The sequence below is a fragment of the Lissotriton vulgaris genome, chromosome 10 (assembly GCF_964263255.1).
Source record: "Lissotriton vulgaris chromosome 10, aLisVul1.2, whole genome shotgun sequence".
Taxonomy (NCBI): domain Eukaryota; kingdom Metazoa; phylum Chordata; class Amphibia; order Caudata; family Salamandridae; genus Lissotriton; species Lissotriton vulgaris.
In genome coordinates, this window is record NC_141698.1 from 523,913,100 (window position 1) to 523,938,744 (window position 25,645).

Below are 25,645 nucleotides of genomic sequence, written 5' to 3' on the forward strand. Positions count from 1 at the left end.
TGAACAAGCTGGCCTTTCTGTTGGTGCGTCAGTTTTATGATCGGGGTGAGTGTTGGCGCAGTTGTCTATCCATTGTCCTAGGTTGCTGACAGCTGTCGGTGGGTTTCGAGCGAGGGTGGTGATGAGCTGGTCTTCTGTGACCTTGTTCCAGCTGCGATAGGGGATCCTCCGTGGATGGTGGTGGGTTTCTTGAAGGCGAAGTGGACACAGTGGTGGCCGGTCCAGTGGAGTTCGGTGGTGTGGCTGAAGCTGATGTGGTTGCTGGCTGAGAGGGTGGGGTCAAGGGTGTGACTGGAAGGGCGAGTAGGGGTCGTGACTAACTGTTTGATTCTGAGGTTGGCGAGGTTATCAAGCAGACTGGTTGAGTTGCTGTTGTCTGTTATCTAGATGGAAAGGCAGGTCTCCGATGAGGATGTAGTCTGCGGACGCAAGTGTGTGTGTGTGTGTATGATGTCAGAGATAGCAATGAAAGGTGGCCGGGGGGGGGGGGGGTCTATATAAAAGTGTTCCTCAGAGTGGTGTTTGGGTCGGTGTGGATCTGGAAGTGCAAGTGTTCGGCTGCATTGGAGGTGTCTGTCGTGCAGGTCGAGACTCTGAGGGTATTTCTGTAGAAAATGGAGATTCTTCCTCGTCCTGGTGCGGTTCCTTCTGGTGATCTTGTAACCATCTAGGAGGCTGTGGCGATGTCTGGTGCCGAGGAGGGTATTCAGCCAAGTCTCTGTTGGGAAGGTGACATTCGGGGACGCTGAGTCTAGTAGGTCCCAGAGTTTGACTGCATGCTTGTAGACGGAGCTGGTGTTTAGTATGCATCTGAGGTAGTTGCGTTGTGCTTTGTGGGGTGGGGCGGGGCGTGTGGGTGTTTGGGGGCTGATGAAGCTGCATTCACGGCAGGTGAAGGGTCCTTGAGTGAGTGTTGTGCTGGCCTGGAAGCAGTTTGATGATCGACCAGTGTTGAGTCCATGGAGGAAGCTAGCGTTGTCTGGTGTCGGATTTTCGAATGTAGACTGCTTCAATGTTAAAGTTTCCGATTTGAGTGATTCTCATTCACTTTGTGACTAACCTGTGACGTTTAATGCCACTTGTGCAGTTTCTGCAGCCAGGAAGCCACCCCTTCTCAGGTGAATGCACGGACACACTGGTGGTATGGGATATTTGGTTTCCAATCTCTCCCTTTATATCTTAATTCCTTAATAAATGTGTGCTTTCAAAATTACCTTAATAGTGATAGCTCAGTTTTGCTCCAGGCAACCAGAGTTCCTATGACTGTTAGATGCTACAGAGTTCATGATGGAAAAATAATTTTGCACTCTGCACCAAGAATATAAGCTCTGCAGAAAGGTTCCAAAATTCTTCGTATTTCATTCTAAAGAGGCTGTAATTGGAGGCGAGGAAGCCAGCAGCAAAGTCTTATGCTGCTTAATGGCATTGATTTTCTCAATGGGTTGGCGAAAAGACATGACACATGACGCAAACATGGATTCGTACTTGTAGACGAGTCAGTTGTTTGAACTAGTTTGGGTAAACTTATCAACAGTAGCTGTATTTGCAAGTTGTACATAAATCCGGTCTAAAGGTCGCACCCTTGAAGACCACTTTGTTTTTTATGTTGTCATTTAGTATGGCAGGATTACAACTTTAAAGATCAAAACATTCTAACTGAATTTGCACGTTTGTGAAGATTGAGCAGTTATTAGCATCAACCATAAAATTAAGATGGCTGTACATTTTCATGGTAACTTACTTTTTAAAAGGTGAATTCACCAAGAGAGAGGCCATTACTCATATTAGAGGTTTGGCTGGTAGTAGTACTATGAGACCAAGACCGCCAAAAATAATTGTTGTAGTACATACAACAGAACTAGTGTAAAATATTGCCGGTTTCCATTCAAGGGTTGTGCTATTAATCTGTTAGTAGTTGGCAGGTTGCATATAGGGCAAAGTAGAGGGGTGCAATATTATCATACATGAAAACGTGGTCAGTGGGGTTTTGTGAAATTTGATCTTTCCGTTTGAGTAATTAAGACCTTTTTGGGGAAATTCTATGAAAAACAAATCTGGCATTTAGCCCTGGCATTTTTTTTAGTTAAAGGTGCAAAAAAATAAACGTGCTGTGATCAACCGCCGCACATGTTTAGTTTGTTTGCATTGTTTCATGCTCCTGAAATCTTTTCACCCAAACAGCCTTTAAGTTGGACCACTTTGTGTAATGGTGTAATTTTGGGAATATTATGTAACACGATACAGTTACACAGGATTAGGCTGGAGTGACAAATTCTGCAAGGGCCTATTTTATTTTTTATTAATGTAACTGAAATGACTAATAGCTAAGCAACATGATCCCTCCCACTAAAAATTGTGTGACCGGTTTTCAACTACTCAAGGTTATAACCATTCTTACAACTAATATGGTAACCTTAGTCTTGGAACTTTGCATTACTATGAACCGTTTTTGACTTTGGTTATGAAGTGAGCAAAATATTTTAGTCAACAGCCTAGTTTTCATTTAAACCATAATTTTGGTACACTATGTGCTAGGAGACCAACAGAATTATTTGATTCATTGATTTAGATTGGCTTAAATTAACACAACCACTCTCTCATGAATACAAATTCAACTAGTTTTTGCAGATTTACTTTCTCTCTCCGGTGTAAATGATTTGAAAGAAACAGGTTAGTGTTAGATTCCTTAACTTAGAATATACCCAGGCGTCAGACTGGATCCGGGAAGTTTTCGTCAGCACTACCCCTGCGTGTCGGTGGGCGTCTTCTGCGGCTCCGCATCAGTCGTCGTCTGCGTCTTGATTGCTGTGATGACGACGTCTGATTAATTAGACGCTGCCCTTACATGCTGACCTCAGTTATTCTTTTTTTTTCCACGCAAGCTCACATCTGGGAAGAGCTAGTACCCTAGTCACATTTTGACAAACATTTTGGCCTATTTTGGCTATCCTTTTTGAATCGATTTGACTCCTGGTGCCGGTAGGGATGCCTTGATTCAAACTACATGACGCCAGTCACCACTTTGTCGGTGACTCCCGCCCCGCCTCACCGGTGTCTCTACTGCCTAGGGGCTGACCACGCCGAAAAGTTGTGCCCCAACTGCCGGACTTTGACGTCGAAGGCTAGGCGGGAGCAGTCCTGCAAGCTACTCGAGATCCGGAAGTCTGCTCCGCGCCGCTCGAGGTCCTGGGCGAGGAGGAAGTCTAGGGGCCGGTCGGCTCAAAGTCCTTGCATTCAGGTAAGTCTAGGAACTCTAAAAAGAAGTGCAAGAAGCGACATAGCTCTTCTGACTCCCCTCGCCTGTGGGTTTGGGTGGCACCACTCCCGCGGCTCCACCGTAGCCGCAGGTGGTCCCATACCCTTTGGTCCCTGGACTGCAATCGTCGCTGGAGGAGGTACGTGATTTCCTTGTGCCCATGAAGACTCACTTCTGTCCGAGGCCTGCCAGCACCTTCGGGCCCCGCAGACCTGACAAAAGGGCCCTAGGGAGCCAGCGGCTTCGGCGCTGTAGTCTATTTTGGTCCAGACATCGCTGGGCCCTGGGGGATCCAGGCCTGGATCCAGTGTACCTCCCGACTCCTCCGCTGACCCTGATGGTGTCACTCCTGGCGCAGTCTCCGGTGTCGGTGGGTGAGCAATTCATCTATGACCTGGCTCTGTCATTCCTGCCTGTTTATCAGGACACTGATGAAGGGGAGGACTGGGAGGGGTCTGAGGACCCTCTGGCACAGCAGTGCCAGTTGAGTCAGGACTGGGCAGACTAGCTGGAGTGTGCCAGTGGCCTTGACACTCAACCTGACACTGGCTTCATTTCTCCTCCCTCCATGGCTAAGGAGGAGGGTGCTACCTATGGTGTTGTGCAGGGCAGCCAAGGCCTTGTCTCTTGAGCTCCCTGCTGTGGCCGTGAGGACTAATCTCCTCATCTAGGTGCTTCAGCCACCAGTAAGCCTCTGCTGCATTTCAATGACGTTCTGATGGGCACCTGGTCCAAGCCCTCCACAGTTCCCTCTTTGGACTGGAGCATGGCCCGATGCCACTGCCCAGCTCTGGGCACCCCCCCCTGCTTTCTGTCCATACACCCCACCCAGAGAGCCTGGTGATCCAGGCCTCTACGTCCCAGACCGCATTCCCAACTGCCCCTCCAGATCGGGAATCCAAAAGGCTTGACCAGTTTGGGAAGAAACTGTTCTCCTCACTTAGTCTGGGGTTGCGGTCTATCAACACTGCTTGCCTTTTGGGCCGCTACACCCACTCTTTGATGGACACAGTTGTGGATGTGCTGCCCCAGTGTCCGGAGGAGGCCCAAGCACGGCTTGCCCAAGCTCTTACTGAGGGGCGGGATGCAGCACGTTATTCCATCAGCTGTGGACTTGATATCAAGGACTTGCTGGGCAGAGTGATTTACATGACTGTGACGATCCGTCGCCATGCCTGGCTTGGGTCTGCCAATTTTTCGGTGGATGTCCAGTCCACGCTCTTGGACAATGCCCTTAGATAGCAGTCACCTTTTTGGCGACAAAGCAGACAGTGCGCTTGAACGTTTCAAGGACTCCAGGGCTACGGCCAAGTCCTTGGGCCTGTTGGGCCAGCGCCAGCAGCCTTCTGCTTTTAGCCCCTTTCGTGGCCAAGGAAGGGGTGCCCCCCCCCCCCCCCCCCCCCCCCCCCAACATGTTTGTCCAGCACAGGCCGATGCACCCACCTTGTCGTGGTAACAGCTGTGGTGGTGCCAATGGGACCATGGCGAGGCCAGTCCACATCCACCCCGCAGCATCTGCCTCAAAGCCCTCCTAGTCAGAGCTTTCAGGCCCATTTGACACCAGTGGGGGGCAGGGTCCGCCATCACCTTCTCCATTGGCGCGACATCACTTCGGACAGGTGGGTGCTGCAAATTGTCCAAAGGGGCTACTCCCTTCCCTTCGAGGTGACCCCTCCAGCAATGCCACCGCAGTACCACCGCATGTCTGGGATCACTTGCAGCTTCTGCAGGAGGAAGTTACAGGCCTCTTGGCCAAGGGGGCCATCAAGCTCGTTCCTGGGCCAGAAGTAGGACATGGTTGCTACTCCCACCACTTTCTGGTTCCCAAGTAGGGCAAAGGGGGCCTGCGCCCTATCTTGGACCTCCGGAGCGTCAACGGCTTCCTTTGCTGAAAGCCAGGGCGGACGAACTCAGCCGCCGGTGCATGATGGATCACGAATGCCACCTGAACTCTGATGTGGGGCAAGGTCTCTTTCTGCAGTGGGGAGAGCCTTGGTTAGATCTATCCGCCACCGAAGGGGACGCGCAATGTAATCAGTTCTGCACGTTGAAATTTCCAAGGCGGCACTCGCTCAGTGACTCTTCGTCGCCAGTGGAGCTGTGGTCTATTTTATGCCTTTCCACCTATACCACTTATGCCCAGAGTGCTGAAGATCCGACTCGACCGGGCCCAAGTCATCCTTGTGGCTTCTGACTGGGCACGAAGATACTGGAATCCTGAGCTACTCAGTATGTCAGTCAATTTCCCCCAATTCGTCTGCCTGTTCAGAAGGACCTTCTGTCGCATCAACCTGGGGACGATCCTCCACCTTCAACCTGTTCAGCCTCCACCTACTTGCGTGGAGATAGAGCGGCGACAGTTGAGGTGATTTGACTTGCCTCCTTTAGTCTATGATGTGATTCTGGCAGCCAGGTGTCCCTCCACAAACTCTGTATACGCCTGCAAGTGCCACAGATTTGTGGCATGGTGCACAGTAAAGGCTGTGGATCCACTCTGCCCCCCTTTCTGAGGTTCTCCTCTTCCTTCTTGCCCAGCAGGGCTCTGCTCTGGGCACTATTGAATGCCTTTTCAGCCTTCTTAAGGCTTCTTGATCATCCTTCTCTTTTCAAGTCCCCTAGTTTCATGGCACCAGTGTCTGTTTGTTGCATGGCTCTGCGTTCCTGGCGCGGAAAGCTATGTGCGGAACTGAACTCCGCGAGGGTGGCGTCTAAGTACTCCGACAACGTCATCCTGGCTATCACTCTGCAGACTCGTACCGATGCGCAGGGGTACTGCTGACAAAAACTTTCCGGATCCAGTCTGACGTCTGGCGATATTTTAAGGAACGCAGAGCCATGCAACAAACTGACACTGGTGCCATGAAACTAGGGCCCTCAAAGGGAGATATCTTCACCCTAGATATTGGTTTGCAGAACGGGGAGTATGGGTGGGGCCGTAAGGAATTTAACACGAACTACTGTTTCTTACAGATATACGTTACCGAAGGCAAGTAACTTGTGCACCAGTAGCAGCATTTGTATTTCTTCATTTTCTTGCAATTTTCTGCCCCTACAGTGGTTAGGCATCCACTTGATTTAATCTGTGAGTAAGAAACCACAGACAAACAATTTGACTAAGCACTGCTATGTAGACGTACAACCCAACTCCACAGGGGCGTTTCAGCTGTTACAATGTGTGCAAAGAATGTATATTTAGATTTTGTTAATGGGGCAAAAAACTACTGGCCTAAATCATTTTGCAGGTTGAAGCTCCTTTAGATTCACTTGTGACCCTCCCACTTCCCCGCTAAATGTTTGTTATGAATTAAATTTTAAAAACTTGTGTATTTGGTTTTGTACTTTAATTGCACAAAATGGAGTGATAGCATAACTTAAATTTCCCAAGAACCAATGAAATATTCAAAATGTAATGTGTTCTGTGAAATATAGGTTTTATCTTCATAATGGTCCTTGCATCATTGTAAACTTTGACGGGTCACAGGATTATGTATCCATGGAGGCTTGAGTTGTGGAGCTAAAGAGAATTTTAATAGGGGGTGTGGCTAACTGCCGAACATGGCGGACGGGTTATAGCACTGTTCCGAGGCCAGACCAGCTACTCCTTCAATTATTGGCGATGAGGTGGAGGACATCTGAGCCAACACTCTGCCCTACTGTATGCAGGCATCAAGTAGCAAGCCGCCTGCTTGGTTTCATAAATTGAGGTGGAACATGCAGCAAGGCCTTTGAATCACGGCCAAGAGGAGCCCTGATACAGCCTGGAGATACGGCGATATCTCTGAAAGTGAGAGCGGGATTCCATATGATGCCAGGAGTGTTGGGGCGAGGAGAAGCTGAGGGTGCGACCTGCGCTTGGCAGCACGTACTAGTGTGATGCGCCCCCCTCCCCTACTGGGGGCTGCACTGATTATCGCTGCCTGCACCAGACCGGTGCTGTGGTCATTGGGATACAAAAGGGGATGATGGACGGAGCGTTTGAGCCAATCAAACACTCACCCCAGTCCACTGATCTGGGATTAATCCATCACCATTCTTTAGCTCACTCAGCTACCCCAGTTCAGACATGGCCATATGCAAATCAGTCTGACCCTGTACCTCATGGGAAACAGTTAAGCCCGAACTGCCAAGCCATGTCTTCCCTGGACCGGAAACAAGCATCCTGGGACCGGTTTCGGATTCATAATCCTCATCAGCCAGGCTATCTTGAATCCAGTGGCCAAGTGATTCAAGTCCGAGCATACCCTGCCAACTTGGGGCAAACAAAGCGATACAAAAGGGGATGATGGACGGAGCGCTTGAGCAAATCAAACACTCACCCCCAGTCAACTAATCTGGGTTTAATCCATCACCATTCTTTAGCTCACTCAGCCACCCCAGTTCAGTCATGGCCATATGTAAATCAGTCTGACCCTGTGCCTCATGGGAACAGTCCAGCCCGAACTGCCAAGCCATGTTTTCCCTGGACTGGAAACAAGCATCCTGGGACCGGTTTCGGATTCATAATCCTAATCAGCCAGGCTATCTTCAATCTAGTGGTGGTGAGCTGGACCCCTGCCGTCTGAGATTGTGAGAATGCTGTGGTTGGGTAGCAGTGTCCCGCTGTGGACTGTTGCTGAGGGCACGGTGCATTATTGGAGACTTGGCACACCGCGACCTACCTGGAACAGGCACAGATATTCTGCAGCAGCTAAGGCTGTGACTGGGGATTGGGCCTTGCTGTGGCACCTCATTTATTTTATTTATTTATTTTGAAAGTTTTATATAGCGCGAACAAGATCTTTGCAGATAGAGCGCTTTACAAAGAAGGGGTACGAACAGGAGAGTGCATAACAGGCCATTGGGCATAGCGTAGTTGTAGGTAATAAGTGGGGTGGGGTAGGTACATGAGGGAGCATAGTCAAACAGGTACGTCAATAATGCAAATAGTACAAATGAGTGGGAGCATAGACGATCGGGTAAGTCGATAATGCAAGTAACATAAACAAGCAAAGGGATTGAACAAGTAGTACAGATCGGTGCAGAGTCTTTAAAGAGTCCAAAAGAATAGTTCAAGTGTATTTAGCCATGAGGATAGCTTTTACTTCTTTCTTAAAAAGTGTAGTGGAGGAGATGAGCCTGGTTTCAGGAGGGAGTGAGTTCCAGATCCTGGGTGCCATTCCTGAGAAGGAGCGTTTATAAGTTTTTTCCTTCCGGAATCTTCGAGGCTTCAGCAAAAGATTGTTTGTGCCTCTAGTGTTTCTAGAGCCGCCAGAAATTGTCTGCTTCGGGTGAGCTCAGGTGTACAGCCTTGTGCGTCATGCAGGCGATTTTCAGATGTATTCTGGCTTCAAAAGGCAGCCAGTTCAGGGATTTAAAGTCAGGGGAAATATGTGAGTTTTTTTGACCCAGTGATGAGTCTCGCTGCAGCGTTTAGAGAAGCTTAGGGGTGCGGTAGTAGTTAGGGGGAGTCCGCAGAGGGCGATGCTGCCATATTCTATTCGAGGGATGACTAGTGCTTGTACTGCAGTTTGGAAATCTTTGGCTGGGAGGAAGGGTTTAAGTTTCCTCAGGGTATTGATTTGGTAGTTCGCTCCCTTAGTTGCCTTGCTGATATGTTGCTGCATGTTGAGATTGGTGTCAAGTGTTATGCCTAAAGATTTTGCTGAATCCACGATGGTGGGTTGGACATTGAGTGCAGTTAGGTGTTTAAGCCAAATTTGAGTGGTGGAGATCTTCGCCTGAGGTAAGATCAGAAGGAACTCTGTTTTCAGAGCATTGAGTTTGAGATGATTATAGGCAAGCCAGGATTGGGTGCTTCTGATCGTTGAGTTCAGGAGCAAAATGTCTTTGGGGGATTGTAATTTGAGATATAGTTGGGTGTCATCGGCGTATATGTGGAAGTGTACATTGGATGCTTGTAACAAGGTGGCGAGAGGTTCCATAACTAGGTTGAACAAAGTTGGGGATAGGGAGGATCCTTGGGGGACGCCTAACGATACAGGTATTGGCGAGGGCAACAGGTTGTTGCTCTTGAATTTCTGCGATCTGTTGCGTAGAAAGGAAGTGAACCACTTGAGAACAGTCCCAGATAGACCCATTCTTGTGTATAATAGTTCGAGTAAATTCTCATGTTTAACGGTGTCGAATGCTGAAGAGAGATCAAGAAGGATGAGGAGGCAGGTATCGTTTTGATCTAGGATCTGAAGGGCGTCGTCAATTATGTGAGTCATAGCAGTTTCTGTACTGTGTCCTGCTCGGAAGCCTGATTGATGAGGGTTGAGGAGATCAAACTGATCAATGTGTTTAGTCAATTGTAGTTGTGTGCATTTTTCCAACAGTTTGGCGAGAGTGGGAATATTGGTAATGGGACGGTAATTGTTTAGATCAGAGGGGTCGGCTGTAGGTTTCTTTAGTAAAGGTGTGACTTGTCCAACTTTGAGGGAGTCAGGGATGGTTCCTTGTTGAAGTGAGCTGTTGATAATTTTAGTCCAGAGTGGGAGGAGCAAAGGGGTAAAGTCTTTTACAGCGTTAGCAGGAAGGGGGTCCGTGAGGTGATTGGATGGTTTCAAGGTGCTGAGCAGTTTGCCAACTTCAGAGTAGGTGCCAAAGGATGACCATGTAGCATTGTATTTTGGTTCAGTGGGTGCTATGCAGTGTGGTTTGGAGTAGAGGCTTGCGTCAATGAGGAGATCACTCTTTATGTTGTCAGTTTTTTGGATAAAGCGGAGAAGTCCTCACAGGAGGGTGTTTCGCGCATAGTGCTGAGAGGTTGGGGTTGTTCCTTGGATTGTGTTCTGATTAGCTCAAACAGTTTTCTCGGACGGTTTTTTGCTTGGTCGAGCTGGAGGCTGAAGTCTGATTTTGAGCTTTTTATTTTCCTGAAGTAGGCGTTTCTCTTTATCTTCAGTGTTTTTAGGTGCAGTGCAGAGGGAGCTGATCTCCAGGTGCGCTCTGCCATTCGCATGGCTCGTCTATCCTCATTGAGACTCCCGTCGTACCATGGATTGGAGATTTTTGTGGAGACTCTTTTTAGCTGCATAGGTGCAGCCTCATTATTGAGGTCATAGCGTTGAGATGGTGGTCGGTCAAGGATTGAACGTCCGTAGCGCCGGTGCAGCTGTTAGGGGGTAAAGAGTTTGGGTTGAGTATTTTTTCAGGTCTCTTTTCCAGACTTTGGGCTTGGAGGATTGAACCGGGTTAAATTGAACTTTTTCATTGATGAAGAATGTGACCATATGATGATCTGACCAGTCACAGGGTTGGATAGACTAGAGTTGGATAGGGTCCTCTTTGGAGATGATAAGGTCGAGGGTGGAGCCTTTCTCGTGGGTCGGGCTGTTGCATATTTGGGTGAGGTCAAGGGCATTGAGGAAATTTTTACGACTATTTACCACCGCGTCATTGTGATCGTACCAGTGGAGGTTGAAGTCACCAAGGTATATTTGAGTGAGCTGCCGTCCGGAATTGGTTGGGATCATATCCATGATTTGTTGGGAGAAGGTGAGGTTGTCACCGGGTGGGTGGTAAATGCCATGAAGAGAGCATATTGGTTTGCCCTCACTGATAATATCGAGGCAGATGTATTCACAGGAAGTTGAGGAGGGTAGGGAGGGGGAGGTGACTTTCAGAACAGAGAGGTTGTTCCTGTAAATGCATGCGATTCCACCACCTATTTTGCCAGACCTGTCAAATCTAATGACTGAGCCATCAAACTACCGTCCTATTTCCCTCCTTCCCTACCTCTCTAAAATCCTGGAGGCTCATGTCACCGGCAGCTTATCAAACTTTGTCGAATCTTCCCAGTACCTTGAGCCCAACCAGGCGGGTTTCCGACCCGCCCACTCGACGGAGGCGGTCATTTTAGCAGTTCTCGATATACTCAGGTACAACGCTGATATCGGGAACCCTCAAGCCCTTGTCCTCCTGGATCTGTCTGCTGCGTTCGACACGGTGGATCATAACATCCTTCTCCACCGTGTCGAACAGGCCGGCATCCGAGGCGTGGCCCTCGATTGGGTCAGATCCTTCCTCACTGGCAGAACACAGGCAGTCCGCTTGGGTCCTTTTACGGCAAAAAAATCTCCCACGGTCTGCGGAGTCCCCCAGGGCTCCTCTCTTTCCCCGCTTCTATTTAATTTGTATCTCCGGCCACTGTTTCAATCCCTCCTCAAATGGGACATCACAATTTTTAATTATGCTGATGATTTGCAGCTTGTTTTTTCACTTAATTCCCCTCTGGCCATCAATACGTTCCATGCTGTAATGACTCACATACAACTCTGGATGGACCAGAACCAATTAAAACTCAACCCAGGAAAAACTGAGCTTCTTCTTCCTGGCCTCAGCCATATCCATTGGGGCCCTCAGTTCTGGCCGCCGGAGCTTGGTTCCCCCCCCACCCCTGCTAAAACAATAAAGTCTGGGCGTAATTATTGACACCGAACTTACCCTCAAAGCCCAAGTTGGAGCGGTAATTTCATCATGCATGTTCCAGCTTCGAAGGATTCGCAAAGTTCGTCACTTCCTCCCCCCTGCAGCACTCACCCAATCTGTTACTTCACTGGTACTCTCACGTCTTGATTTTTCTAACTCTATTTATCACGGCCTTCCACTTTATCTGCTGAATCGCCTCCAGGTCGTCCAAAACCAGGCAGCTCGCCTGATCCATGGACTACCTCGTTGGCAATCCGCTAAACCTTTGCTCCATAGCCTTCACTGGCTCCCTGTGAATCAAAGGGTCGCCTTTAAGGTGGCTTGCCTCACTTTCAAATGTCTTCACTGCCCTAGTCCTGGGTTTCTCAACTCCCTCATCCGCCCCTACCGCCCTACACGTAATCTACGCTCTGCCCGTAATGACCTACTAATCACCCCAAAAAATAAAACCAAGAAATTTGGTGGCCGCCGTTTTTCTTATCTAGCCCCCACTCTCTGGAATTCTCTCCCCCTGTCCATCAAATCCTCCCTCTCTCTTCTCTCCTTCAGGAAACTCTTAAAGACCCATCTGTTCCCATCCTTATGTTAGGTTTTGTGTATTTCTGTCTCTCTCACCTGTCTAGCAGCGCCAGGAAGCTTCGGCGTCAGTGCGCTTTACAAATGGCACTTAACATAACATAACATAACATAACATGTGGTAGTTGGGAGGAACCAGAATGTCCATTATAGGTGTAGAAGATTCAGTTAGCCAAGTTTCAGTCATGATGATTAGGTCAAGGTCCAGTGTTAAGATGAGATCAGCGATGGCGGAGGAGTGTTTAGAGGCCGATCTGCAGTTGAGGAGAGTGCATTTGAGACGGGGTGTGTCGAGGGTTCTAGAGAGGGAGACTTTTCTAAGGTTATTAGGGAGGGAGATCCTGTTAAGTGTGGGGGGGTCTATGGGGATTTGAGTGTATCGTGGGAATGGCGAGGTGTGTGGTGGATGTGTGGTTTAGAGGAGCTGGGTCGTAGGAGCGGAGGAGGGTGAGTGTCGAGGTCCGAAAGAGGGTTGCAGGGGCGATGGGGGCGGTTGTTGCGATTGCGAAAGGGGATTGAAGTCCAGTGTGGGGAGTGTTGAGTGAGAGAGTCATCCGGAAAGGTGGGGGACATGTTGGGAGGGGAGGTGGTGGTGGGTGAGGGGTGTCTGGGGTGTGAATAGTTCTTTGATGATGTGAATGTCGTCTTTGACCTGGAGGGTGGCCATAATCTTGTCCAGCGTGGGATAGGTGGTGGGGATGGAAATCAGGGGTGAGTGACTGACCATCGAATTAGGGGGTGGGTGGGTGGGCTGGTGTTCGTGCAGGGCTCCGTGGCGTCGGTGTACAAGTTGGTGTTTGGGAGGGAGGGGTGTGGATGAAGTAGGGAGGAGGTTGGTGGTATAGGTGAGGGCATTGGTGGTAGGCGGAGAGAGCAGGGTAGAGGATGAGTGTATGTTGGTGGTGGTGGTGGCGGTGCAGGTAAGGTAATGGGGGCTGAGAAAGGGCGGGGAAATGGGATTGGAGATGTTCCTGTTGTGGGGAGGGGGAGTTAAATTAAGAAAGGTGGTGTGTTCTGCGTGATTAGTTAGAGGGTGGTAGTGGGGACTGAGAATGGGGGGGATAAAGGGTGGGATTTGTTGTTGTGCATGTCGTTCTGGTGCTGAACTAGGTTAGACGGGTTGTGGGTGGGAGCTTTGATGTCAGGGGTGAAAGGAATGGGAGTGGTATGAGTGGAGGTCCGATGGTTGGTAGGGGGGGGGGGGTGGGGGTGCGGATGGTGTATGAGGGGGAGAGATCTGTGTCTGTGATTGAGGAGTGTGTGGTAGCTACAGCAGGTGGGTGATTGACTAGGGTGCTGGGGGTAGAGGTGAGGTGCATGTCGTTCTGGTGTTGAACTAGGTAAGAAGGGTTGTGGGTGGGAGCTGTGAAGTCAGGGGTGATATGAGTGGAGGTCCGAGGATTGGAGAGGTGCTGGAACAGGTTGTCTAGTAGTTCCAGGTTCCTGTCTGGATTGAATTAGAACAATCCCGTTATTGTAGATAGTAATGGTGGCTCTGCCTGGGAAGAGTTGGGATGGTGTGATGGAGAGTGTTAGGCCATCAGTGGATTTCCTGGTGGTGGAGACGGTGAGTAAGGTGAGGAACGCTTTTCTCCATTGAGCTCTGCGTATGGTGTGGAAGATGATATCGGTGTTCAAGGATCCATTGACCGGTGAGAAATAGGTGTCGGCAAAGGGGGTTTCAGGGTGGGACCTCAGGAAGTTGTGTTTAAAGCATTTAGCAGCTTTTTTGGTGAGTACGAGTGGGTAGTTGATTTTACGTGTGCTTGCCGACTGGATCCATGTTGGGATGGCGGTATAGGTAGGTGCGGGAGGGTGAACAATGATATACAGGAATAAAATACAAATGCAAACAATAAGTTACATGGATCAAAAGTGACACTAGTGAGCAACCAAAGTATGAGGTAGCAATCTGTGCATTACAGGAGAAAAAAATGAAATGGGTTCAGGTTACAAAAATGTACAAAATACAAGTAGAAGTATAATACTGATGATATACGGGAACAAAATACAAATGCAAACAGTACAGGGGAAAAAAGTGAAATGGGTGCAGGTTACATAAATATACAAAGTAGAAGTATAATACTGCACTAAAAAGCAGGGCAGATCCTCATCGAGTCAAAAGGATTGTAGCAGCGGGCAGCCGTGAGCCATGATGAAGGCAAACATCCTCGCTGATGCCCGTGCAGCGGCCAGAGCTACTGGGCTGCAGCCCCTCCCGCCTCGATAGGCTATGTCGCGTGTTTCCCGTTTTCCTCGGGGCTCCACTCCGGCAGTTCTCCTGGGCAGCGGCGCATCACTCCTGATCGGATCCAGCTTTACAGGCGTGCTTTACGCCTCCGATGGCCAGAACAGCTCCCTCGCGGGCCCTCACAGTGGGCACCCGTCGTCCAAGCGCTGCTAGGTCACAGCGGGCTCCAGGCAACAAAGAATCCGTCCCGGGCTCCGCCGATGGCCAGGGGCAGCCCGGGGTCAGGACAAGGAGGGGGGTGCCTCGGTCCTCCCCTGCGATGGTCACAGCCTCCAGGGGGGGGGCGAGCAGGGACCCCTAGAAGGCTCCAGTCAGCGCCACAGCTGGCTCCAGGCAGCCAATCGTCTGTCCCAGGCTCTGCCGGTGGTCAGTGGCTGCCCGGTGTCCGGAGAAGGCGGGGTCGACTCCGTCCTCTCCTGCGACGATCACCTGTCTCTGGTAGCTGGATCGACCTGTGCCAGCAAAATCTACTAGGTCCCGCTGGCGCCAGATCTGCACTGCTGTGTGCGGAAGTACTGATCAACTGTGTGGTGTGCTGAGGCATGCCCCTGGGCTGGCGCGTACTGCATGTACTCTGGGCTGTAACCAGGGTGTGGCTTGGTTGGTGCTCGTTCTCCCATACACCTCCCTCCTTTATACTCAAGCCACTGGTCCTGCAGCATTGCCTGGCCCCCGGGGGTGTGATGCTACTGTATGTATTGGTTGGTGGAGCGTCGCGTCTGGTCAGTGGCTGGGCTGGATTAGTTGGGGGCACTTACTGCATTGTCTATAAAGCGGTTAAGCGGACTGCTGGGGGTGAGCCCTGATCTCCAGACCCCCTGTTTTAGGTCGACCCCAGTTAGTGTGCCCCACCACCTTCACGTTTAATGCTGCCATGTGCCACGCTACAGCAGGAAAGGTACCGTGTTTGGCTTCACTGTTTGCCCAGTGTGACACAGGGGTGAGGTGAGAATTCACTGAAGTGCCCAGTATTTAGGGTACATAGCCACATCAGAGCACCTACTGAAGGGGGGCACTATTGGCCCTTGATTCCAGTCTACTACAGTGGGTGTCGAAACTACTTGGCAGCTCACAATGGGGGCGCACAAAAGTAAAACCTCCAGAGTCCGTCTCTGCCTGTGCTACACAGCAAGAGGAACATGAAAACATCACTCAGCTACTTCTACAGACTGTTTCCCTCCAAGAAACATGGAGGCTGCTCTGGCACTCTACCTAATACTGAAGGAGGTTCTGGAATCTCGGAAGGCAATAGAGCAGCAAATAGGTTCATTAACCCGTTCAGCGCGGCGCAAATTCCTGGGCATTGGGCCTATGGAACCATGACGGAACCGTTCCGTCATGAGCATGGAAAGGGTTAACTGGCTTTATGGTCCTCTAAGCAGACCATGACTAGTTAATCACAGAGGTGAAAAATAACATTACTTATCACACATGTGCCTGCAGCACAAGGAGCACACAGGCCAGATAGCACAAGTACAACGCCAGGTGTACAAACTACAGAACAGAGTTGATGACGCAGAGTGTGAAGAAATGTCCGCATAGTTGGCCTGCCGGAATGATGCGAGGGGCCCAATTCCACTATCTTTATAGAATAATGGCTGTGAGAGCAGGTGGCACGAAGGGTCTGTCTGAGCTGTTCTCTGTGGAAAGGGCACACAGGATCCCCATGAGAGAGAAGATTGCTGGTACACCGCTTCGCCCAATGATTGCACCAATACTTAATTAGAAGGATCGGAACATGTTGCTCCGTAATGCAAGAGAAATTCCCCATCCTGTATGAAACCCATCAGATGTCATTGTACCCAGATTTAACAATCCTTGTTTGGCGCCAGAGGGCCTTCTACAGAGCAGTAAAACAGAAACTGAACGCTTAATCTAAAAAATGCTTTGCTGTTTCCTGCCCGCTTAAAGATTATGCATGAGCAAAAGTCATACTACTTTGACCGCCCTGAGGCGGTAGCGGACTGGGTGGAAGTGTCATTCCCCTCACACATGACAAAGATCACCAGCCTTGAAACACAAGCGGCACCAAATGGGAAACCGCGCCGCTTCCAACCTACCTGAAAATCCACTGCCAAGAGTCCATCCCCGGAAGAGGTTCTGGAGAGCTGGGCGGCAGCGCTTCTCACCGTGGTGACTACTCAGAGGAAAGAGGGTCGCGGTCTCGGATCACCATCTCAAGACACAAATCCTTTTCACTTTATTCCCTTCAATTACTCCACGCTGTAAATGATTACCTAGGTTATTTTATTTATTTGCAAGCTTATACCGCGCTAGGAATCTATCTCCGCGCCTTTGGCATCATCTGAGAGCAAAGAGGGCCCAGTCATATATCCTTCCTTCCTAGATGGTTAGCCTAGTAGTGGAAGAGGAACGTTTTTAATTTTTTCCTAAAAGGAAGATGTTCTCTGCATAGTCTGATTTCCATAGGGAGATCATTCCACAACTGCGGGCCGGCTACTGACAAGGCCCTTCCCCCTTGTCTTGTCGTCTTAAACCTGGGGACACAACAATTCTTGATCTCCTGATCTAAGAGATCTGGAGGGAACATATAAATTGCATTTTTTTGTCTAGTAATCGGGGCCTTTCCATGTGAGGCACTTGTGGATGATACAGCATGTTTTAAACATCACCCGCTGTTTCACTGAAAGCCAGTGAAGTTTAGTTAACAGGGGTTTCGATGGAGTACGAGCAGGGACGTTAAGAACAAGGTGTGCAGCAGTGTTTTGCACAACCTGTAGTCTTGCAATAATCCCCTCGTTAGCGGCTAGCAGCAATGCATTGCAATAATCCAGTCTACTCAGCATGAGCGACTGTACCAAGGTTCTTCTGGTGGTATCAGGGAGCAAAGGGAACACCTTCCGAAGAAGCCCAATAACATGGAAACCGGAGCCGACCACTTGATTTGCATGTTTCAGGGCAAGCTCCTGATCCAGTTTTACTCCCAGATCTTTCACAACCAATTTGGGCTCAGGGACTGGGCCCAGATCTTGAGGCCACCAGTCTGGAGTCCACAGGCGTTTAGCTTCCCCAAAGAGCATCACCTCCGTCTTGGAGACGTTGCACTGCAGGAAGTTTGATGCCATCCAGTGGGCCACCTCTTTCATCCCCCGGGCAAAGGAGTTACGTACTTCAGGTGTCATCGTTTTAAACGGAAAGAGGAGTTGAGTATCGTCCGCATACGATACCGGGATGAAACCGTGGGATCTCATGATGTTAGCCAGGGGGGGCCACATAAATGTTAAATAACGTGGGGCTCAAACAGGAGCCCTGTGGCACCCCCTTTGCCTCAACCTAGGTGACTAGGCAGGGTTATTAAATACCTTGCTGTACACGAGCCACAGATCCAGGCGGTCTTCCCACCTCACATCGTTTTATAAACTTTGTAAGCAACTATGGTCCTGTTAACTGTAGTGCAACCAAAAATACGAGTGCTGTGCAAGGCACAGGAATTAGTTCCCCCGAAGGAAATGCAAGCCGATGCCTGTTGATTTGATTACAGATTTGGTTTCTTGTTAGGTACAAACAAACAGTGCTGGACCAACTATTGGTTGGTAATATGGGGTATTGTTCATCTGGCTCACCTCAAAGCATGCAGGACCCCTTCCCCACGAGGCAGCAGAATTCGGAGCTGCACACATCTATGGCTACTTCGGTGAAGTATACAATAGTTACTTGGAAAGTTAGGGGGCTTGGCTCGGTGTACAAACTCACTGAATACATGCCCTGTTGAATAAAAGGAAAATAAAGGTCGCTTTTATGCCGGAGACACATTACTGATTCCATGGCTGCCAAGCTACGTAGGAAATAGAAAGGTTAGGTGTACGACAAATCACTCTTTGGGGGGGGCTATCCGAAATGGAATCCCATTTGCATCCTTAGAGCAGCGCGTAGATGTAAATGGTAGATATGTCCAGATCCATGGCACACACAGTTGTAGGCAGTATATATCCCTAAACTATGATCAGGATACATTCTTAGCGAACTTAAATACCGTACTGGCAGACTGGGCTGGGCATCCATGGCAACTAGGTGGAGACTATAATGCAGTAATGGACATACGCTTAAATCGCTCTCATCCCCCACTCCAGGGAGCAGCTTCCATTAGGCAATCATAAGCTCTGTGGATGGGCTGAGTGTTGGCCACTAGTGGACGTCTGACGCCTTAAAAATCCAAGCAGTTTAGATTACTCGTTCTACTCTCCTTCCCACATGTGATAGGATAGGGTGCTCTGCTCCCTTACTCACTGCCCTGTTTACACATGCCACAAACCTGTGGAAGACTTTTTCAAATCACAACCCTCTAGAGATCATGCTGTCCTTGGGAAGAGTCCCTGCACCAATCCTCACTTGGAAGTTACGGCCACAGATGTTGGAAGACGCCGTCTTCTGTAATACTATTGCCACAACCATTACCAATTATTTTGCCGAAAACTGATTTGCAGCCCTCGTGCCTTATAGAATGGGAAGTATTTGAGACTGTCTTGAGGGGGGGCAGCTATTAGTGCCGCTGAAGGGGCCGACAAGATTCATAAACATTAAAGCAGTAGAAAACTCGCTGAACAAATTAGAGCTGGAAACTGACCGATTCTACTAAAGCAGAGGCACGTATACAGCACGCAGGATTACAGGAGTGCCTACGCATAATAGACCATCAATCCTACACCCAACTCAAGCATGCTGATGCAGACAAAGTGCTCTTCTTGCACAACTGCTGCGCAATGCGCTGTCCACCTCCCCTATATATATGGTAGTCTCACCCAATCGCATAGCTGTGAATACGTAAATGGACCTTAATAAAGCTTTTTGCGAAATATTACGAGTGTTGGGAAACGAGGCAGCATCTGTGAGGCCTCCACAAATGCCATGACTACATTTTGTCCTTCACTGGGAACCAAACACCCAATTGTAGCACCTGACTCTCGGAGGATAGCGTTGCAGAGCAGTCTGAGGCTTACTCCAGGGAGGTTGGGTGGGCTAGTAATCCATTTGCAGGTGCGCAAAAATAACACTCAATAATTGATTGTCCAGTCTGTGCTTTATAAAAGTAAGTACATTTATTAAACAAAGTATACACACCACTCCATACTATACACCAATTTACAAATATACATAAGCTGATGGAATTACTTTGTGACATTGCATAACATCTCCACCCCTCCTGCCGGGGGGTGGGGTCTAATACCACCACTCCCATGTATGCACATCATTTTACCCCAATGCAGTTAATTGGTCTTAACCTGGAGCGAGGGCCCTGCACACTGGCACCATCCCAATGGCGACCACCCCCTTACCTCAGCAAGCATTAAACAGGCTACACCTGCCTTGGTGACACATGACCATGACTGAGCATCTCCAATTGACCATACAGTATGCACCTCTACACTTTAAGGGCTAATAGTCTGGGGACTTCACCTAAGCACAGTAGCAAGAATAAAAGTTTACGCACACTTTAGAATGACAGTACTCATAACATTTGGATATCATTAGAATGCATTGCAATTACAGCCCCTAAGGCATCTCAGATCAAATCACAGGTTTAAGTACATACAGTCCGACACCTTAGCAGGAATGTCTAGCACTTCCACTTTGCTTATGACTCACTTAAATCCACTTTGCTTATAACATCGCCTTAAACCAGTACTTCAAATGGAACATCTGTCTCTTGAAAAGAAATAACCATTAATAAATGCATTTCGGTGCAATTACACTTCACCTTCAGGGGTTGCCCTTTTCCAGACATTCCCCACTCAGCCCTTTCCTCCTTGATGCTATTATCACTAACCCTCAGCTGAAGAACAAAAGTTCCAGCCCAGAAGGTGTTAAACGCAGGTTGAGCTCTGGAGAGGTTATTCTTTTCAAATCCCCAGGACACCTAGGGTGACTTGTCTCTTCATGCTGGGGGTGGGGGCAGACTGTGCTTCGCCAGCAGCTCCCCCAGCAGCTCCCCCAGCACCTTTTCATCATTGAGGGTGACACCCTGCTTCCATATTCCTGGGCAGGGGAGAGCTGTGCTGGTGCTTTACCGCTTTCTGGGGCCTCGGTGGGGGGCCCAGTCCCACCCGGACCCCCAGGTAAGTGTTTCGGCTCGGGGAGCCCACCCCCGGCCGATCCACCTCTTCTCGGGGGCCCGGCACCCTGGCCTGCTCTGGTTCGTCCTGGCGGTCCCCATGCGTTCAAGGGCAGCCTGGGGAGCCCACCCCCGGCTGCCCCTGTCTGCTCCCCGCATGGCCAGCACCTCGCATGCTGCAGCGGGAGCTGGCCCATCAGTACTGGTATGCCCACTTCGACGGGCAGACACACGAGGATTCTCCGGTTTCAACGTACCTCGGTGGGAGTGCGGCGGCACTCCAGGCCCCTGCCCCCCCCCGCCCGCCCCCCCCCCCCCCCCCCCCCCCCCCCCCCTCTTTGTCCTCCGGATCTCCAAGAGGGTGCATTCTGCAGGGAGTGGTTTTCACTGGCTCACTGCGCAGAGGCCTCTTCTGCGCTTCGGTCCTGGGCTCTTCTTCTGGCGCTGTTAGGGGCCTGGGGGCAGTCAGGGGGTCTCCTTTCAACTGCCCATTGCACGAGGCTCCAGCACCTTTCTCCTCAGCAGACATAACCACAGAGCTTCTCTTCCTGTGCAAGTAGGGGGCTGGCAGGAAGTCCCTGTGTGTCCTATCAAACAGTGACACATCACTTTCCTGCCCTTGCTCCCTCCTTGTCCAGTCTCTGGGTTGTTCAAACATGGCCTTGTCCAGTGTCTGGCCACCTAGCCCCTGAAACCCAACTTTCCTGCCTCCCACCGCCCCCCGTCCCCCCCCACCCCCCCTTCCCCTCACTGCCTTCCCTCCTTGGTGCAAACTGGTGCCTGGCACCCAGCGACAGCAGTTGATGGATTGGCTTTTAGCTCCACTTATCTTTTCTCCTTGGAGGGAAGATCTTCGCTCCAGAAAGAAAGGTCATTAATCTAACCTGCCATGGCCAGACCCCAGCCAGGGACTCCGAGAAATATGACCTTTCCGGATGACCCAAAAGCAGTACAAATATGACTTTGGACTATGCAGAATACTAATTTTCACATCTGCTACACTGGACATTAGTGCATGTCTGGAATCTGTAGGCTTTGTGGAAGTCATTTTAGCCATGGGCCCCACATTCCCATAGGGAAATAATGAAGTGAAAACAGTCAGACACCCTGACTTTCCCTGGCATGTTCCTTTCCAGTGTATAAAGCCTATTCCATGTCACACCATTCACTCTGTAGCTGCTCTTGGACTGCGCATGCTAGGAATCTCCCCTGCGCAGTCCCTACATGTGTGCACACGCATGTGCACCTGTGTCTGCATGTAACCAGCACAATGTCCCATACTCCAGCTGCTGCGCAGCGGCCTAGTCAAGCCTGGGGTACTCCAGCCAAATCTCCATGCAGTCTCCTTCATTAAGAGTTCACTGTGGGTGAGTCACAGATTAGGAGGCTCCCCCACAGTTTAAGCCCAACAATTAGGTGCTCAAAAAGAGAAAAATCTGGGCGGCTCATAATGTCAGAACCACCTAACAAGACACTGCAAAGGAGCCCCGAGGAATAGGTGAGGAATCATTAGTATCTTTTGTGTGACCTTCACTGTCCCAAACTATCCCAGACGGACCAAGATAACTCTGCTGGTCCTATCTCTAAAACTGAAATTAAGGAAGCCATCCGGGTACTCCCACGCGCCAGGACTAGATGGCCCAACTATAGAATTTTGACACATCAGACAAATTAGTCCCTCACCTGCAGTGCGTATACCGATTAGCTCTAGAATCAGGTACCTTGTCCCCTACCGCAATGCAGGCCCTAGTTCGTTCTTTTCCTAAGCCGAGCAGGGATCCCACAGATCATTTGAGACACTGACCGCTGTCACTGTTAAATATCGAATATAAGATCCTAAGTCAAATTTTAGTCCGTCTGCTTTCTTTTCTGCCACAATTTATACACTCCGATCAAAGCGTCTTCGTTGCGGCACCAAGTATCTCCCTGAATATCCGGCGCCTCTCCCATGTCATGGAGGCCATCCCTAAAGGCCGAATGAATCTCCCTCGATTTGCACCTGGCCTTTGATACCCTTAGCTGGGAATACATGCTACTCTTCTTCGGTGTTAGTTTAGTAAATCAGCATTTGTAAAAGGTTTTGTTCTACGAAATCTTTCTTCATGCATTGTATACTCTAGAAACTTTAAAGTTGCAATAACGATGTAGGGTATTTGTACTGTCCAATCCACTTACTGTTCTGAGGTTAAAGCAAGTATTTTATTGCTAAATCTTATAAAGCTATGAAAAGTTAAATTGACTGGTACAGCTTAAAATCCTTATTGCATCTTTTAGTTGCCTGGTGTTTCCTGCATTTTTTTAATATTAAACTGGAAATTTAAACATCAGTGATTAGATGATAGTGCCATGTTAAGTGGTCTCTGCTTTTTCCCCTAACTGGACTGATGTTTTACAGGCCAGTGAGGAAGGGATATTTTATTGCAACCATATACATGTACATCTAAAATTGTGCATTTGGTCTTTGTTTTTTGTCTTTATCTAATATCTTATTTTTCCCTGTGATGAATATATACGTTGGTGTTCAGCATTTCAAAAATGCTCTGTTTGCTTCCTCTCAGCGTCCGTATTTGTTTATATTTAGCCACCTGTTTTTCCTGTATATAGTGTACTTGGAAAAAAAACGGATAATGTATTTGTTTTTGTTTTTTCTCTCTTTCCGATGCAGGATTGAGTGGTGCAATGGCTAGTATAAGTGTCCGCTCCAGTACACCTGGATCTCCCACTCATGTTAGCAGTGGTTCTAATGCTGGTCGTAGGAGAAACGGACTTCATGATGTTGATTTGAACACTTTCATATCAGAAGAAATGGCACTCCACTTGGACAATGGTGGAACTAGAAAACGTACCTCAGCCCAGTGTGGCGATGTTATAACAGACTCACCAACGCATAAACGCAACCGAATGATCTAAACTGCAGATAATTCAAACCCACCATGCTGCTTAAAAGCCACTTGATCCTCAACATAAAATTGAAAAGGAAACTCAAGACCATCTTCCCTTTTTCACTGTTTCAGACAAACGAATTCAATAATGATTGCCATAAAGAGAGTTTTAGGTATTGCAGTAGATGCCTCTTGTAACTTTGGCTTTCTTTAACTATATTCATGTCATGGGAGAGCAGATAGTGTGTAGTATTTAGCAAGATCATCATAGGCGAATATGTACACGTTCCAGTGCAAAAAGTGCCCTTATTTGTATTCGTAAAGGGAGAGGAAATAACAGTTGTATGGTTATAGAAAGATATTTTATTTCTCTGTGAGTATTTGCTTCAACAGTATTGCCAGTTTGACCGATTGTCTTCTTGTTTCAAATATAACTTGGCATCTTTTGTCAACTCTAACTGCTTCCATTTCTGCAGCACTACCATGCACCTAAGTTTGTAGTACTTTTGTGCAAGTTAAATATTGGACTGTACCCTTTATTTTTAAAGCAGTATCATTCTGGTGATCGTGTGATAATGTAAAGAGGTGCTCTGATGGTCATGCAAATAATACTTTATTGAATCAATACAAAATCTTTATTGAATTCACGTTGTTTGTTTTTTCATGTTCTGAAGTAATCCCACTGATTTGCTCCTTATTGAACATCCATGGGCTTTCAAAATTGTCAGCTTAAACTTCTGCACTTAGATGGTGGTATTATCTTTATCTGAGGGTAGACTGCAGTGTAAATACTGTATGGCTTAATTCTTTTTTCTTTTCCATTTTAGGATGGGTATTTTTATATGCAGTAAAATCCCATTGTACATTTGTAAGTAATGCCCATGTTTTTGGGCTATGTAAGTGTCTTTTGTTTTTAGGGAACTATTGTGGGATTCTTTGGACAGGGGTTGTGATCACTGCAGTGAAATTTTACTCAATGCTGTTTCTGGAAGGGAAAAATGCATGTGTTGATGAGTAATGGCCCTTATTTAAACAAGGTTGGATTCTGAACAGTTCTTCTTGAGTTGACGCACCATGCAGCTGTAAATATTAAAGCTTTAGAGTTAATATCCTGATGTATTGGACTTTGTAATGGAATGCTAGTGTGGATGGACTACTAAAATAGTTGTCTGCTAGCTACTTTAATTTATTTCCTATAAGGCATATAAAGCTGATGTAATAGAACTTCCTTTTTGGCATAACTTTTAAAGTAATTTGGATACATACGTGTTTTATCCAATTAACATAAACTGCAGAAACAGTTTCATAATGTTGGTGTAAATGCTCCATTTGGGAAGTATGTCCTTTGGGTACATACCTTAGTTGCCAATCTCCAAGTTGTAAACAGCTAGTAATGGTGATTTTAAAAAAAATGCCATATTGATGTGATTTGACTGAGATGCAAAATGATTTAGTTGGTGTGACTTGCTGATACATCTATAACAGTGAATTTGGTCTATCCAATTAGGCTTTGTAGGACCCTGCTTTGATTTCTTGCTCTCACTTCCAACAAGAATAACATTTGGTATGGATGATCACATATACCAAACTAATTATGAAAATAGTATTTTTTTTTGTTCTACCTTACCCAGAATTAAATTGCCTTTTGCTGAAAAATATTTTTCCAGCCTCTCTCTCTGCATTAGTTTTCGATCTTTGTAAATGTCTGCTCCAGTTTATTGTTCAGAACTAAACAAATTCATAATTGTGAAAGGTGTCTGCAGGCTTTCTCATCTGTATTAGCATTTCTAAATTATAAGTTAAAATAAATGTGTTTTTGTTTAAAAAAAAAAATGTTTCACATAGACCATTTAGCTTCACGTCCTATACATGGTTTTCTAAATATTGACATTTTTTTCAATTTAAAAAAATGTTTAATGCAATGCCTCTAGTTTCTTCAATTTAGAAACTAATGTATTCCAGTTTAAATGTTCCTATTTTGCTTATCAAAGTGCAACTTGTCGGCAGTTTTTCTTAACTTTCTGCTACATCTGTGACTTGAGGTACTGTACAGTAATATCAACTAATGCTCTTGATGATCAGTGTTTTAACATTTCCACATACTTCCACCAAGTTAAGCAGACCCTTAAGCTTCGCTGCTCTATTGGTTATTAAAGATGGCATACCTCAGTCATTTTGTGGACATCCTCCTAATCCAG

The 25,645-nt window shown here is 48.0% G+C and overlaps 1 protein-coding gene across 1 annotated transcript in view; it reads left to right on the forward strand.

Moving 5' to 3' along the window:
• LOC147685479 (HUWE1-associated protein modifying stress responses) overlaps positions 1-25,280 on the forward strand; it is a 57,760-nt gene extending 32,480 nt beyond the window's left edge. Inside the window, exon 4 of the mRNA XM_086941367.1 lies at positions 23,231-25,280. Coding sequence (XP_086797493.1) covers positions 23,231-23,475 — 245 coding nt within the window. The 3' untranslated portion in view covers positions 23,476-25,280. The remainder of the gene's footprint in view (positions 1-23,230) is intronic.
• Positions 25,281-25,645: the final 365 nt, after the last annotated feature.